The sequence below is a fragment of the Gallinula chloropus genome, assembly GCF_964237585.1.
Source record: "Gallinula chloropus genome assembly, chromosome: 3".
Taxonomy (NCBI): Eukaryota; Metazoa; Chordata; class Aves; order Gruiformes; family Rallidae; genus Gallinula; species Gallinula chloropus.
In genome coordinates, this window is record NC_140087.1 from 84,944,646 (window position 1) to 84,959,655 (window position 15,010).

Genomic DNA, 15,010 nt, shown 5'->3' on the forward strand with positions numbered 1-15,010 from the left:
TCATTTTTCTTCTTTTTTTTTTTTATTTTCCTTTTCCCTCCCCTTTCTTCCTCCTGCCTTCTTCCTGCAGACTTTGCAGAACACAAGGATGGACTTCACAGAAGCCTATTCCGATCGATGTTCTGCTGTGGGCCTTGCAGCCAGAGAAGGAAACGTTAAAATGCTGAGGAAACTAATTAAGCAGGGATACAGCATCGATGTTCCGGATAACAGGGGGTGGGTGCCAATCCACGAAGCAGCAGCTCACAACTCAAGTGAATGTCTGAGGCTGCTAGTTCGTGCAGGTAAGGAAAATTCGATGTGAAATTCTGTGATTTAATGCTAAGTTACTATGTCATACAAAATATAAATTAAGTATGTTTCTCTTACAAAATTCTTACTTGTTCTATAGATTTCTGTGTGGTTTCATCGAAACTGCCTGACTATGGTAAAGAGAAATTGGCATCTTGTAGTCTGTGAATGGCATTTGATTTTACTTATCTGCCTTGGACAGAGAAGGTAATCTGCATAGGGCCAGCAATAACGAACACTGCCACTCTACAGAGTTGATAACAGCACGTTTGTGGAAACACTGTAGGCCACACATCTCAAAGAACTGTTGTTTTCAGAAAATAACTGTGTTTTGTAATTCGTTGCTAAACAAACACTTTTTTTTTTCCTTGGTTACTGCCATTTGTAGCTCCATCTGAAGACTACATCCATTTAAAGACGTTTGAAGGGATGTGTGCCCTACACCTCTCAGCACGCCACGGCTCTTTAGAAAGTATTCGTGTCCTTCTGGAAGCTGGGGTTGACCTCAATGAAGTTACCACTGAAGCAACTACTGCACTGTTCCTAGGTGACACAACCTTTCTTGGAATCTCAGAACAACACCGAGTTGGGAATAGCTTATTTGCTGAGTTTAAACTCACCAGATCTCATTTGCTGCCTACCATGTTTCAAGTTTTTTGTAGCCTAAATACTAGGCTGTAGAGTCAGAGATGGAGTGGGTCTAGGGATTACTCTTTATTTATGAATAAACCTGCTTCAGACTGCGTTTTAAAACAAAACTGTAAAGCTAAATGGGTTTTTTTTTGCATTGCCTTTTGTTTTCTAGCACTTTGTGGGAAGTAGAAGATTATATCTGCATGACGCTGTTTCAAGTTTTGTCTTGGTGTTGGTTTGTTGGGGTTTTTTTGTAATACCTCCCTACTTACTATGTGAAAAGACCTTTGGGTTTTTTTGCAATTCCTAGTTTAGCAATTAAGGTCCATTATTTCATGTTTTTTTTTCTCTGTTTGACAAAACTAAATCCTTAAAACTTGTGCTACAGCAAATCCTCAGAGTCTAAATCATCTGATTTAATACACTTACTGTTTTACTCACCTCTGTCCCAGCGGGAAAAAAATCACAGTTGCCACATTACCTTTGTTTGCAAGGCTATCCACGTTTTATTTTTAAACAGCTAAGTGGCTTATTTGCTTAAAACAGTAACAGGCAGCACTTGTGGGGAAATCATCATTAAAGGCACACTGGATAATAGCGATTAACACTATGTGTAAGTGCTTACATAAACCAGACCAAGGAATGGCCCTGGGTTTTGTATCCCAGAGGTTTTTGAAGAAGAGTTTATGGCCAGGTTAGTCCAGACAGTGTGATGGGGTTACGGCACCACTCTGTGTTAGCCATTGAGTACTGCAAGCCAGAGGTGCTCCTTTGGTGAGCTCCTGGGCAAATACTCTAGAATTTATTCCATTTACAGGTCATTTTTCACCATATCAAACTTTTAGGCTCACACAGGAAATGTGCCTTCATAGAAGTGGTGGTGGCAAAAAGCTGAGGATTAATCAGGGTGCAAAAGGAGGCTTTGTTGAATAACGTGGTAGCATAAATTAGAAATAAACATTACACATTTACTTTGTACGGGTGTTCAAAACAGTTTTAAACTTTTTTAAAGTTTAAGTGTGGAGACCTTTTTTAGATAGCCCCTGAGCTTCACACCCTGGGGAGATTGCTGCAGTTAGGTGCCTGCTGCTGTACCCTCTCTGTCCCTCAGGAACAAGGGAGGAGAGAAACTTACATTTACTATCTGTGTTAGCGTGATGTAGGTGAATTTTTAACAAGTCTTACCTAAACATTTTGTGGATAAATTTCCGTTCTACAGCTCTTTTTTGGGGGGTTAACAGTAAAAAGTAAGCATATATAAAGCAGGTTGAGAAGAGTTGCAATTATTGTGTCAGGAAGTCAATGGTGAGACCATTTGAGTTTTTCAAAGAGCTCTTTAAGTCCATTTAATGACTTTTTCTTTCTTTTTTCTTTATGGTTCCATTCAAAGCTGTTGAAAATGAACATGTAGATACTGTAAAGTTCCTGCTCCAGCAGGGAGCAAACGTTGAAGGACCTCATTCTTTGTCTGGATGGAATTCTTTGCACCAAGCTTCTTTTCAGGTAACCTGTAAGTGTATCGTATCATTTCTGTCTAACTGGGGTATTCCAAGTGATAACTTACCTATCCCTTGGTTTTTTTATTGGGTAATTTTTCCCACCCTGCCCTCACAGTCGTAATGTCTGAAAGCTGAAGGGCTCACAAGGCACTGAAGGTTGTGTCTGAAACTGCATGACCTGTTGGTGTTGGGAATCAGTAGTTATTTAAGCATTATGAACATTACATGTACTTAGAAGCTCAGGTATAGTTTTGTGGGAGTGCATCTTTATAAGATCTTATGTTTTAGAAAGAGTTTTGTTCAGTATCTCATCAGTGAGAAAACCTATTTCAGGAACAGAAATATGTTAGCTTAAAGTCTCTAATTTATTTCTATTTGTATATATCATGTACTTGAGCAACTGTGAAAAATTGTCTCCTTTTTTTGCCATTTTTCAGTACATCTCTAGAATATGTTGCATTTGTTCTTATTTCCATTTGCAGTGTGCACAATTATGTCAATCCCTTACTTTTTTTTGTTGGTTAAGAATAAAAATACTCATTTCAGGAATGCACTGAGATCATGAAAATACTCCTGGAGAAAGGAGCAAGCAAGGAATGTAAGGATGACTTTGGAATTACGCCTTTGTTTGTTGCTGCTCAGTATGGAAAGCTGGAGAGTTTAAGACTGCTTGTATCCTATGGTAATAAAAATCATCCATTGTTCTTTCTGTTCTTAAACTTCCATCAACATTTGTACTTCATAACTTCAAAATTTTAGTATTTTTAATGTAATTTTAGTTGCAGGTGGCTATGAAAAACTTGTTTCAGTAATTTAATGCATTTTTCAGCAAGCAATGGTTTGAAATAACAAATTCTTAAGATATCAAAGGAAAGCTTAAGGATCGTTGGGGTCTTCTAGAAACCCTTGGTAGCACAGCACTAGTGGTCTGGTTTTGATGACATTGCTCTTGTATTAAGATATTGTTGGGGCTAAGTGAAGATGACTCCCTCTGGTCATTCATTCACATCATCATCAGCTTTTACACATCTGAGTACACGTGTGCAAAAATAATTGCAGTCAAGAGATTGTGCAGCCCATTGCCTTTCCACCAGCATACCTGTCTCATAGAATGGCATGGGTTGGAAGGGACCCCAAGGATCAGAGAGCTCCAACCCCCTGCCACAGGCAGGGCCACCACCTCCAGGCCTGGAGCTACACAAGGTTGCCCAGGGCCCCATCCAACGTGGCCTTGAACGCCCCCAGGGATGGGGCATCCACCCCCTCTCTGGGCAGCCTGTTTCAGCCCCTCACCGCGCTCTCTGTAAAAAACTTCCCCCTAGTATCTAATCTAACCCTTCCTTCCTTTAGCTGTAATCCATTCCCCCTTGTCCTGCCATTGTCTGCCCTTTTAAAAAGTTGAATCCCCTCCTGTTTGTATGTTCCCTTCAGGTGCTGGAAGGCTGCAGTGAGGTCCCCCTGCAGCCTTCTCCAGGCTGAACAAGCCCAGCTCTCTGAGCCTCTCTTCATAGGGGAGGTACTCCAGCTCTCTAATTATCTTCGTGGCCTCCTCTGAACCCTCTCCGACAGCACTAGTCTCACACAGTGCTGATCTTTGACAGAGTTAATGGTAAAGCACCAACTGTTGAAGAAGTCAGCAGAGAGCTACTAAATGTTCCCTGATAGCTGTGGAAAAGTTGTTGAGTTATGAAGTCACTCTGTGGAAACCAATTACTGATTAATGTGAATCTGTCATTTATGTGCTGTCCTGTGGTGGTGGTGATGTAAAGCATTGGCTCTTTTGATCAGGTGCAGCTGTAAACTGCCAGGCCAACGACAGAGCCACTCCCCTGCTGATTGCTGCCCAGGAGGGCCACGCCGAATGCGTGGCGCTGCTGTTATCAAGTGGGGCGGATCCGAATCTCTACTGCAACGAGGATAACTGGCAGTTACCGATCCACGCCGCAGCTGAGATGGGCCATGCCAAGTAGGTGATTAAAAAGGCATTCCCACAGAAGAGTCTGGTAGTCAAAACCTAATCGACAGAGAGGAAGTTCAGCTCTGTAAAGAAGAAAAGTGACTTCCCAAGCTGATTTGTAGCTAATTCTCTTCATATTCTACATGTCTGCTAATACTCCCAGTAAAGTGACTGTCCATTTCTAATTCAGCATTTAATCTGGATCTGATCCAGTGAGTTTGAGAGGTTTCCACCTCTAAAGAGGTTTTCAGATACTAGTTTGCTCAATAGCCTCATTACTCTTACATTTTAAAATACAAATAGTAGTAGCACGTGCTCTATGTGTGACTTGCGCAGCGCTAATTAGAATTCTATATTCCTAACCATTAAGTAGCAGAAGTGATCTTATGCAAATAACAAATTAGGTGAACCAGACAGAAAGTCTAAGCCAGAACCACATATTTTTTGAAATGCATTTGTAACTCTTCCCCAATCCTGGTGATACAAGTCAGGGCAGAAAGCCAAGAAGCGTGGTAGGAACTTCCCAGAGTAGCAGGCCGTAGAGGAGAAGCATCTCTCAGGAACACCATGACTTGCACATGCGTGACAGCACTTAAAAGCAGTTGTATTAATGATGATACTAAAGGCAGAATTATTAGTAGGTGCTCCATCCTAACCCCTAGCAACAGGGGGTCATCAGCCGAGTTGTCATTAATCTTTGTGTCAAATTGATGCCTCTTCTCAGACTGACTGTAGCAGGTACTGAAGAAGCTGGCTTTTCATTGTCTCAGAAATAGAAGACGAGTTAGCAAAGTTGTTTGTAATCAAAGTCTCTTTAAGTCAAGTGCTGCCTTTGTAGCTTTTGCGAGAGCATGTAACTGGCCAGCGCTGAGCAGCAGCAGTAAGTTCCAGCAGCCAAGGAATCAGTGTTTGTCACTGTAGCTTGTGAGCTGGAAGGGATGTGGGCCAGAGGTGTGAGCTGTGACACAGAATGGATTTTCTGTTTCAGTATCTCAGTGGATGTTGAGCAGAAGGAAGTATTGATTTTATTGGCAGCTCGTGCTTTCATTGTGCTGGCAGACTTCTCTGACATCTGGATTTAATGTGCAAAGGTACTCTATTGCTGTGAAAAAGATTGGAAATAGGAACTATCTCACTGTGGTTCAGATTAAAATGTTTATTGCCAGCCTAAATCCATGCCAGAGCACAATGTATGAAACAATAAATGTTCTTCTCTTAGCAAACTCAATAGTGGAAAACCAGGTAGAATACTCTTCCGAAGTTGCAAGGTCTGTATGAAAAATGATTCTGCATTTAAAACCAATTTTTGCATGAGATCAAAAAATAAATAGTGTTTTTAAATATTTTCAGGATATTGGAGTTGCTTATTCCAATTACTGATCGGATTTGTGACAAAGGCAAAGGCAAAGTGAGCCCTGTGTATTCAGCAGTATATGGTGGTAATAAAGACTGTTTGGAAATGCTACTTAAGGAAGGCTACAGTCCAGATGCTCAAGAGTGCCTTAACTTCAACTGCAGATCCCCCATGTGTATGGTCTTCCAAAAAGAGTAAGTATGCCTCTTACACTTCGAAACTGCTCATCATTATGTTAGTCTTTGTTTGCCTTACTTACAATGTGCAGCTTTCCTGCCACCACTTCCTTACTTCTTTTGCTGATGGAGGTAAATGGTAAGTGTCTGAATGGTGGGTGGGGTTTGGATTGCGCGCATGAGCTGAAGAGCCTCACTGAAATCTCCCAAGGGGAAGCTCACCTCTTTGAGGAAGACTCATGTCAACACATCTGTGTCCTGCGGGAACGTGATTTGATGCTGTAATTGGATCAAAAGGACTCTTAAGTAGCCAGGTGCCTCTCAGTAAGCAGGAGTTACTGGAAAATAACGTTTTCCTTTTCTGTATGCCAGTCTCATGTAAGACAAGCAGAATTAATAACCTTAACACAAATGTACATCTGTATACAGATGACTGGGAAACTGAATGTTAGATTCTTTTAGATCCCAACCCATTTCTTTTTATGCCTGGTGAGTAATGCATACTCCTGGTACTCAGCAGGAAATAACCCAATGCTTGCTTCATAATGCAATGGCTGCAATGTTAGAGGAAAAATAATTTGGTGTAAAAGCCTTACTCCTAAGTGTATGCATATGGCATGTCATGAGGTGCTCCTCATGCCCTTGTTGGTGATTTTTTTTCTTTTAGTGCTGAAGTTTCCTCTTCCTTTTCTGTGGGAAATTAATCTGTGTAGGAGTGGGCTGTTACTGGAAAAGATGTAGATGTTGCTGTCCCCAAGCACACCTTGTGCTCCTCCCGAATTAATGCAATGTATAAAATTGCATTCAAACATTGAGTACTGGCAAACCTCAAATCGAAATAGAGAATTGAATCTTAAACAAGTCTGAGCATTATGCTGGTCCCAGAGTTCTGGGGTGCAACCCCTTGATATTTTCACATGCTGGTTGACCCATCACATATGGCACAGGTCTGAGGTGCAGCCTCATTGAGTGGGCGCAGTGCTTTCTGCTTCTGGCAGGTTGGGGTGTGGGGATCCCTCTGGGTCACAGATACCAGTCAGTCATTGATAACTTTGGGCTTTCTGGGAAAAAACTAACAGGGTCTCCTATTCCTTGTGTGCTGTTCATAGGTATTTCAATTTCATTTACGTTTTCCTGAAATACGGCATCACCTTACTTGGGATTAATTTGGGATATTGCCTATTATATGGAAGGTTTCCTTTGTTCAAACACTTCTTGAAGCTGGGCTGTTTGCTGCCTTCTGGGGACCAGTTATCGGAGTTCATAAGCTACACAACTAAAGCGTGTGAGGAGTACAAGGAGTGGCTGCCTTATCTGCTCTTGGCTGGTTTTGATCCAGTGAGTTTAATGTGCAGATTGTGGTAAGCAGATAACGTTATCTTACTTATTTAAATATTGTATGCTAATCTGCGAAGTTGCTGCCAATGCTATTTAACATTTCAGAGCGTAGTACTTGATAATCAGTTGCCACAGCAGGAATGCTGAGGCTTAGGGGAAGTCTGAAATAAATCATTCCCGGGTAATAGCTGGATTCAGCACAACAAAAAAACAGAATGGTCTTTATCACTATCCTGGAGAAAGGCATCACTTTGCAGTCTTTATATCAAACATCTTTTGTTAGCCCCCCAGCTTAGATGCAGATTGCCTGTGTATGTATAATATGTTAGTGGTAAGAAGGGTTTCAGATGCTGAGAAGGAGATCAGGAGGATGGGAAACAAATGTGAAGTGAAGCTGGGCCGAGGCCAGGAGGAGAGGAAACGGATGCAGTTAGAGATTGTTTTCAACAAAATAATGTGCCAGAAATTCTAGTCTGACTTTTTTGTTGTTGTTGTTGTTATTCTTCCACATACAAGTAACTGCCTGGTGGTGGTTTATATTTAAATAGGAAGCACAGAGTTAAATTTCTGTTTAAAGCTATGAAGTATTTGTATTTTCTTCTGGATTTTTTTCTTGTCAGTGTAGTTGATGCAGAGACTTTATTACTGTATGTCCCTGCTGTTAACAGCATTACATGAGATGTATAAACTCGTCACATGCATTACTTAACCCTTTGAAAGGAATAGGATTTTAAGGTTTACCTAAATACTGATTTGTATTTCAGATGATACCATTAAGCTATCATGGTTAAGATATCATTGATAGTTTTAAATGCATCCATTTATGACTTAGAGTCTACTAATCATTAGCATCCACAACTTCCTCAACAGCAATTAAATTTTTTAACAGTAATATAAAGCATGGCACATCGTATTTATTCATTGAAGGCTAAATGCCTGCAAAAGTAAACACACTTCAAGAGAGCAATTCAGGGAGTGAACAAATCTTACTGACTGTGGATATCATATATGATGCTTTCTAATATTTTGTTACATTATCCTCAGATACCCCTATGCCAATTGCTTCCTTTGTTTAAATATTCACTTTTAAAAATAACACTTATCACATCATCGTGTACAAAACAAACGTTTGTGTGAGTTTAACTTCAATATTGAACTATTCCACCCTGGAAGATAGCAGGAGGATAGTAGACAGCAATGACAGTTATGCTTATGGTTCGTTAACGGTCTCCAGCTTGTTGCGCAAAACAATTGTTACAATCAATTACAAACTGGTCAGTCTACAGCACTGACAATTTTAGTTACCAGTGGGAACAGTAAAATCACTGCTCCCTTAAAGCTAGACAGTTGCATCTCTCTTGCATGGATTGTGGCAAATATGTGAAAGTTCGGTCAAATATGAAAAACTAAAAAATAAAAACTAGGAAGGGCACAACATTGTTTTGCAGTTAGTCTCTTGTAAAAAGCAGGTGGATTAAAAATATTTTTCCCTAGTATTTTTCTGTTATTTAAACCTCATTACACACTTTATTCAATTAACCTCTTGTTAAAAGTTCCTCACTCACCCTAGAGATCTGAAATGTAAATCATGCTGATTTCTGAATACATAGAAATGCAAGCTCTAGTAGAAGGAGAGTTTGAAACACTTGCAAATCTCATGGGGTTTCTGTAAATAATTACCTGAATGTATGTGCACTTTTGTCCCCAAATGTGGTGGCAATGCTTATAATGCTCTGGTGCCTTGACCACTTCCTGACATTTGGGTGGAAATGGAATAAGAAATGAGTGCAGAGGAGAATGCTGCCTGTTACTGAGGCATTTAAATGTCAGAGCTGATACTTTTCTCTTGCACTCGATAACTTTTTAAAAGAAATGGAGGAAGATAAAATTACACGCACAGAGCCTCGTGCTGTCAAAGCTGCTTTGGGTTTCTCTTTAATGGCTTTCAGTTTCTGGGCTTAGGATGTAGGTAGTTAAGGATTTGTTAGAAAATATCAAAGCTTTCTATATGTTGTTTCCATTATTCTATTTATGCTGTTGCATAAACTAATAATTTATGGGAATTTTTGTTACAGGATTTTCTCCGTAAGCGAGAATGCCCTTAATTTCATCCTGGAGTTCACGAACTGGAAGCGGCTTCCTCCAGCTGTAGAGAAAGACCTTTCAGACTACAAAGAGAAGTTCACTTGGACTCCCAAGAGCCATTTTGGTAAGCAATGCACTTAGGGGAAAAGACCAAAAGAAGTTTTGTGTGTGCCAGCTCCTGGGCTGTAAGGGGGGAAAAGCTCTTTGTGCTAATGCATGGTAGCAAAGAAGGTTCATCAGTCAATAGACAACGCTTGTCCAGACACTGGGGAGTGGAAATAGTGGTTACCCTAAACAAGCAGTAGGTATTTGAATGAATTTTACTGGGTACGTTTGTTCAGTTCAGGGTTAGCATGTTTCAAGTAGATATCCTCAGCTCAGGCTAGTTTGTCCACTTCAAATTAGTGCATCTGCTGTAAAATACAGGTAGTGAACTGTTAATTAGTATTGCACTGTCCTGAAATGATTTGTTCAGGCTTTTGGAAGATTTCAAGGAAAATGATCCATGTTACTTCATTACATTTTCCAGACCATATACCACTGATGTTACTTTATTTGACTTGTATCTCCAATGAAGTGCCTGTCCTGTTCTCTAAGCATGTGTCAGTAGTTAAAACACAAACCATCTAAAATATGAAATATATCCAAACCCAGCCACTCATTGTCACTCCTTTAAGCAAAATGGTGTCAGCCAAAAAGATTCAATAATTCATTGTCCAGGAAATTGTCACTGTGATCAGCCTTCAGAAAAGCAGCTTTAACATACAGGTTGTGTTCTGAGACCTGTGCGTTATTGGAGATATTCAAGGTCAGGCTTGATGAAGCTCTGAGCAGTCTGATCTAGTGAAGGTGTCCCTGCTCACTGTAGGGGGTTTGTCTCAAGCCAAGCTCTTTAGCAATGTGTTAGAACATTTGGCTTCATATGTCAAGTGAGTGATGCTGTCATTTAATACTTCTCCTGAAAGTTCTTTCCCTTGTCATATTTTGTTTCTTGATTTACTTCTAGACTTAATTTTTAATTTCTTGTGAAGTGGCATGAGTATCTCTCCTCAGGCAGGTGGCTGGTTAGATGAAACTTTCTGATTAAGGAAACACTGATTAAGGATAAAGTGACTTCCTGATTCTTTGTTTCTAGAAGTTTAAGGTTACTTTTCTAGCTTCATTAGGGAAATCCTAAAAATGCTGATTCTGGCAGACAACAGCCCTTCACTGTGGAGAACTCTGCCTCATTATCTGCCAGAGAGCCTGGGAGGGAGTAGGGTTCAGACAGGATCCAGCTAAATCAGGTAACCATAGGCAAGTGATATAATCCCATGGCGTCCTGTTCACTGTTTGACTTGTTTTGTTGTTTCTCAGCCTTCATTCCTCCCCTGTCTCACCTTTGTCGTCTTGAGATCCGGTCCATTTTAACGAGCAAATGCCTGAGGTCGGACCGGTTCGTCCGGGAATTGCCGTTACCGGCTTGTCTGCAAGACTACCTTCTCTACTTGGATGTCCTGCGAGCACACGGTATCCCAGAAGCAGAGGATTATCTGGGGCAGAGAGAGGAGGGAGCTCCCTCTACCAGTCCCTCCAGCGCTGAAGATGCAGAGAGGAGGGACATCTTTAACACCAATGCTAGGTGATGGCACTTGCCAGTGACCAAACTCTGAAGCTTCAGATTTTGCCACAGCATCAGAGAAGAACCGCTGTCAATAACTGTTTGTAGTAATAAATCTATTCATGCTGTAGTTTTATACTATATCTAGAAGTCTGTTAGAAGTTTTGTGATCTACTAAAAGTCTGTTGTAGCTTTATAAGTCTGTGAACACTTTCTGGTATTTGAAAGGAAGTTTTTTAACTCTTACGGAGTGAAATGAGCTTGTTCAGTGAACACAGAGCATATAGTGGTCGAAATCTCTTTGGTCAGGCACTGTTAATAGACACTTTATTCCAAGTACTGCACATACAAAATTAAATTACCTAGAAATCAAGGAACACAATATCGTATTATTGTTACGAGTTTGTGTTGGGGAGTGATCTAGCTGAACCAGAGACAGGAAAATAATGTAAGAAAGGAAATTGTTTGCTGAAGGAACAGTATTTTCTTCTCCCACCCCCCTCCTTTTTCCTTGATCATTCATATTTGAGTGGGAGGCTGGCTCGGAGCCTGCACCCAGTCCCTCCCCTTGTGTAACATCCCATGAAACGTCCCCGCGAGCACAGAGACATGACACCACCATACAAAAATCCCTCCTTCAGTGAAGTGAAAAAGCAACCATCATCCCCACAGGAAGGTGACAGAGCCAGGGCAGAGACACCTTGGTGGAAGACAGCTGCATCCCTCGTGCTGGGGAATCCCTCATCCTGCAGAGGCAAAGCCAGCACTCCTGGGCTCACTGGTAGTAGATGCTGAAGGCGTGGAGGATGTACAGGAATGTTGTGATGAAGGCAAAGAACTGCATGAGAGGAAGAAGAGCAAAATCTGAGGTCAGCTGGGAGACTTTAACCCTCTCCTCAATGCTCTCGACCTGGGGAAACCTCCCAGCTTAGAGCTCTCTCTAGCCTCAAAAGAAAAGGCAAAGCCCCCCATGTTTCCCAGGAGGCAGCCACGCAAGGGTGGCTGTGAGCTGCTGGTCCCTGAGGAGCCCACGTGGACTGCACAGTGCAACAGAGATGAGCATGATGCTGCTCAGCTTGGGATGGCTCTGCTGCAGGTTTAATACTTGTTCTTGCATCCGCCCAAGAGGAGGTGCAGGTGCTCCAGCCTGCGTGGGGTTTTCTGGACTGACTCACCGATGCAGCAGTGTTGAGCTGGTAGTAAAGTGGCGAGTTGGGGCCAAACTCAGAGCGGATGGTCGCGTTGGCTTGCAAGACAGCAGCGCTCATGTATAGAATGGCTGTGGCACCGTGGTACAGACTGTCCTGCAAAACAAGGGAGGGGCGGGGATCAAAGCCTGCCTGGGACTGTCCTTCTCTGAATCACCCTGAGGACGAGGTCCACGATCTGCACATGAGAGCGTATGAACAGGAAACACACCCAGGGGCTGGGACCAAACCCTCATACCTTGCCAGACCCTCCCCTGTGCCAGCACGGCACCCGTGGCATAGCAGAGCTTCCCTTGGCATTTCCAGTCAAGACAAAAAGAGGAAAGGGACAGTTGTTTGCAGAAGCACTGGCATCTGGCTGGCTAAACTGTCACCAGCCACAGTAGTCTTGTGCCCGTGCTGCTGTTGCCAACACTTGCTGGTGTTTCAGCCTTTCCTTACCAGCACTTTCCAGTTCTCGCTGTTTCTGTGTAAGTTGAAAAGGTAGATGAGGAGGAGCAGCAGGGAGATGATGCAGGAGCTCAGGGACACGTACATCACCCATCCCTGCAGCAGCGGGAAGGAGACGGAGGTAGCAGCAACAAGGATCCACACCCAGGCCCCACAGAGCTGCCGGGACAAACACAGGAGCCTTCAATGAGTGTGGGATGGGAAAACCCTTCTCTCCAAGTCCCTTGCCTCTCTCCCAGGCCAACTCCAGCAATCATGGGAAGTTCTGCATCTTCAGTGTGGACCAGCCTCTCCTGGAGCATCTGGGCACGATGGCAGCACTGCAAGCTAGCAGGAGTTTCCCTGGATGTTCTTGGGAAATACTTCAAAACACTTCTTACAAAAGGGAAAGGTTTCCTCCCTTGTTTGATACAAGGAAAGCAAGCTCTCACCCTAAGGGCTTTGGCTGAGAAGCAAGAACATGCACTTTTGTCTGGGAAGGGTGAACAGCTGCATCAGCCTAGCCCTGTCCACCCATTAATTCCCTGGGCTTGAAATCACAGCACAAGAAAATCTCCTCCTGACTCCGCGCACCAGCCCAAAGTGAGTCTCTCTGGATCCACCTAAAGTTATTTACCATTCACAAATAGCATGCGGGATTATCTGGGTAAGCTCATGCCGGCCTGTGCTGTTCCGGTTCAGGTGGATGAAACTCCCCCAGAGCTGCAGCAGGGACCCAAACCCCTGGCACAGGCAGCTGACAGCAAAGCTCGGTCACTGTGGCCATGGAGGGGGTGGTGTGGGTCATCGGCACTGTGTGGCAAAGTACACCAGTGGCTAGTTAGCTCAGCCAGTACCCCCAGGTGCCCTCTGGACCCATAAGCAATTGAAAGAGTGATGGAATGTCACTCATTAAGACACAATTGCCTTCAAGCCCTTGGAAAGATATAATACACAGAAGGACCTTCCCTTGATTTGTCAAGCAATTTATATGCAATAACTAGAGCTGCTTCTGCTCTGGAGGCACCAGCGGCTCTTCAACCTCGCCCAGTGTACAGCAGCCAGCAACCCTCATATGGGCTCTGGAACGCAGCTGGAGCGCATCTTGTCCTCAGGCTGTTCCAAAAACGAAACCACCTCACTAAAAGCCACCTCTGTGCAGTCAGTATAAGCGAACAGATGAGATGCTATTTCCCAGTAACACTGTCTTCAGGATCGCTTTGGGGCCAGTCCCTGATCATTAGATTCAGTGGAGCGGTTAGCGGGTGCTGTAGCGCAGCGAAGCTCGGCATACTCACTATCTCTGGTAGGATGAACGCGTAGGGGATGGTTTTGAAAACGGCGGGTCCAGAGGGCAAGGTGGTCCGCGTGGAGCCCTCAGGGGAGCACGCTGAGGCCATCTCTTCTCAGCTGATGCCGCAACCGCTGCGGTTCAGCTCTACTCGGGTTTGCCTGTGCCGTGCCGCTCCTGTGCGGGGTTTTAACCGACACACCCGCAGGGACGTAATCACAGAAACCAGCCCAGGCTGGCACCACGCCGCTTCCTCCGGCTGAAGGAGTCCTCAGCAGCCCTCCGGTTATTGTGGCTGGCGTGTCACGCCCTGCCGTCAACATCACGGTGGGAAAGCAACAGGACTCCAGCCCTGTCACCAGCACACAGTCAATTCAAGGTCTTTAACGAGAGGGGAAATGGAAAAAACAAAAAAAAAAAATCCTACGCTACAGCAGGGCAGAAACGTTTCCTGCAATCAGTTTTTGTCCTTGGCGCCCTTTCAAGCCTGAAATACTTTTTGCTTCCACTGCTCTTGCTTCCTCCCCTTTCTGTTCAGGTTTCTGCTCTGTGTTCACACCAGACTCACACACACACACTGGGCACATCCAGCCTTTGAAAGCTTGCAGCCAGGTGCTCTTTACAGACAACTCAACCCACTGGTAAAAGACAGGAGGGCTTGCCAGCGTGCTCCTAAGTGCCCAGAGAAGTCTGAAGGACAGCTACCAGGACAGCTTTGATTGATTGCTGTCTCCAGGCAGATGCATCTTGTATTCAGAAAGTGTGTGCTGTTTCTTCTGAAGGGCTCTGCCTCACCCCCTAACTCCCCAGTAACTGGTGGGATGAGAGGGTGAAGGTGGCATCTCTGCCTCATGGCCTAGAGAGGACCATGTGACTCCACTAACTCGGCAGTACTCTGCAGCAGGAGGATGACAGTATCCTCATAACGATATCCTATCTCTCTCTTAGGAGTGCCCAGTGATGCCCTAGGAATTTGGCTTCTGTGCCAAGCTCTTGTGCAATACAGAGCAAAGATCAAATTCATGCTGTTTCTCACTGTCTGAGCCCCTCCTAGGCTGGGGAGGGGATGAGACAAGTAATTTGCCACCATTCTGAAGGCTCCAGTTTACAAGTGCTGCCAGTGGGAGCTGGCTTCAGGCTCCATGCAGC

The 15,010-nt window shown here is 43.7% G+C and overlaps 2 protein-coding genes across 2 annotated transcripts; one reads left to right on the top strand and one right to left on the bottom strand.

Annotated features, from left to right (window-relative positions):
• Positions 1-88: 88 nt before the first annotated feature.
• On the top strand, positions 89-11,014 carry ASB3 (ankyrin repeat and SOCS box containing 3; the record flags this gene model as incomplete). Its single annotated transcript, XM_084261469.1, has 9 exons — positions 89-284; positions 680-838; positions 2,315-2,427; positions 2,970-3,105; positions 4,212-4,389; positions 5,731-5,928; positions 7,020-7,271; positions 9,324-9,457; positions 10,690-11,014. 9 exons carry the CDS (start codon positions 89-91, stop codon positions 10,956-10,958), a joined length of 1,635 nt encoding a protein of 544 aa, XP_084117595.1. The 3' UTR covers positions 10,959-11,014.
• Positions 11,015-11,531: 517 nt separating this feature from the next.
• On the bottom strand, positions 11,532-13,970 carry MALL (mal, T cell differentiation protein like; the record flags this gene model as incomplete). Its single annotated transcript, XM_084262220.1, has 4 exons — positions 11,532-11,771; positions 12,109-12,237; positions 12,583-12,750; positions 13,869-13,970. 4 exons carry the CDS (start codon positions 13,968-13,970, stop codon positions 11,709-11,711), a joined length of 462 nt encoding a protein of 153 aa, XP_084118346.1. The 3' UTR covers positions 11,532-11,708.
• Positions 13,971-15,010: the final 1,040 nt, after the last annotated feature.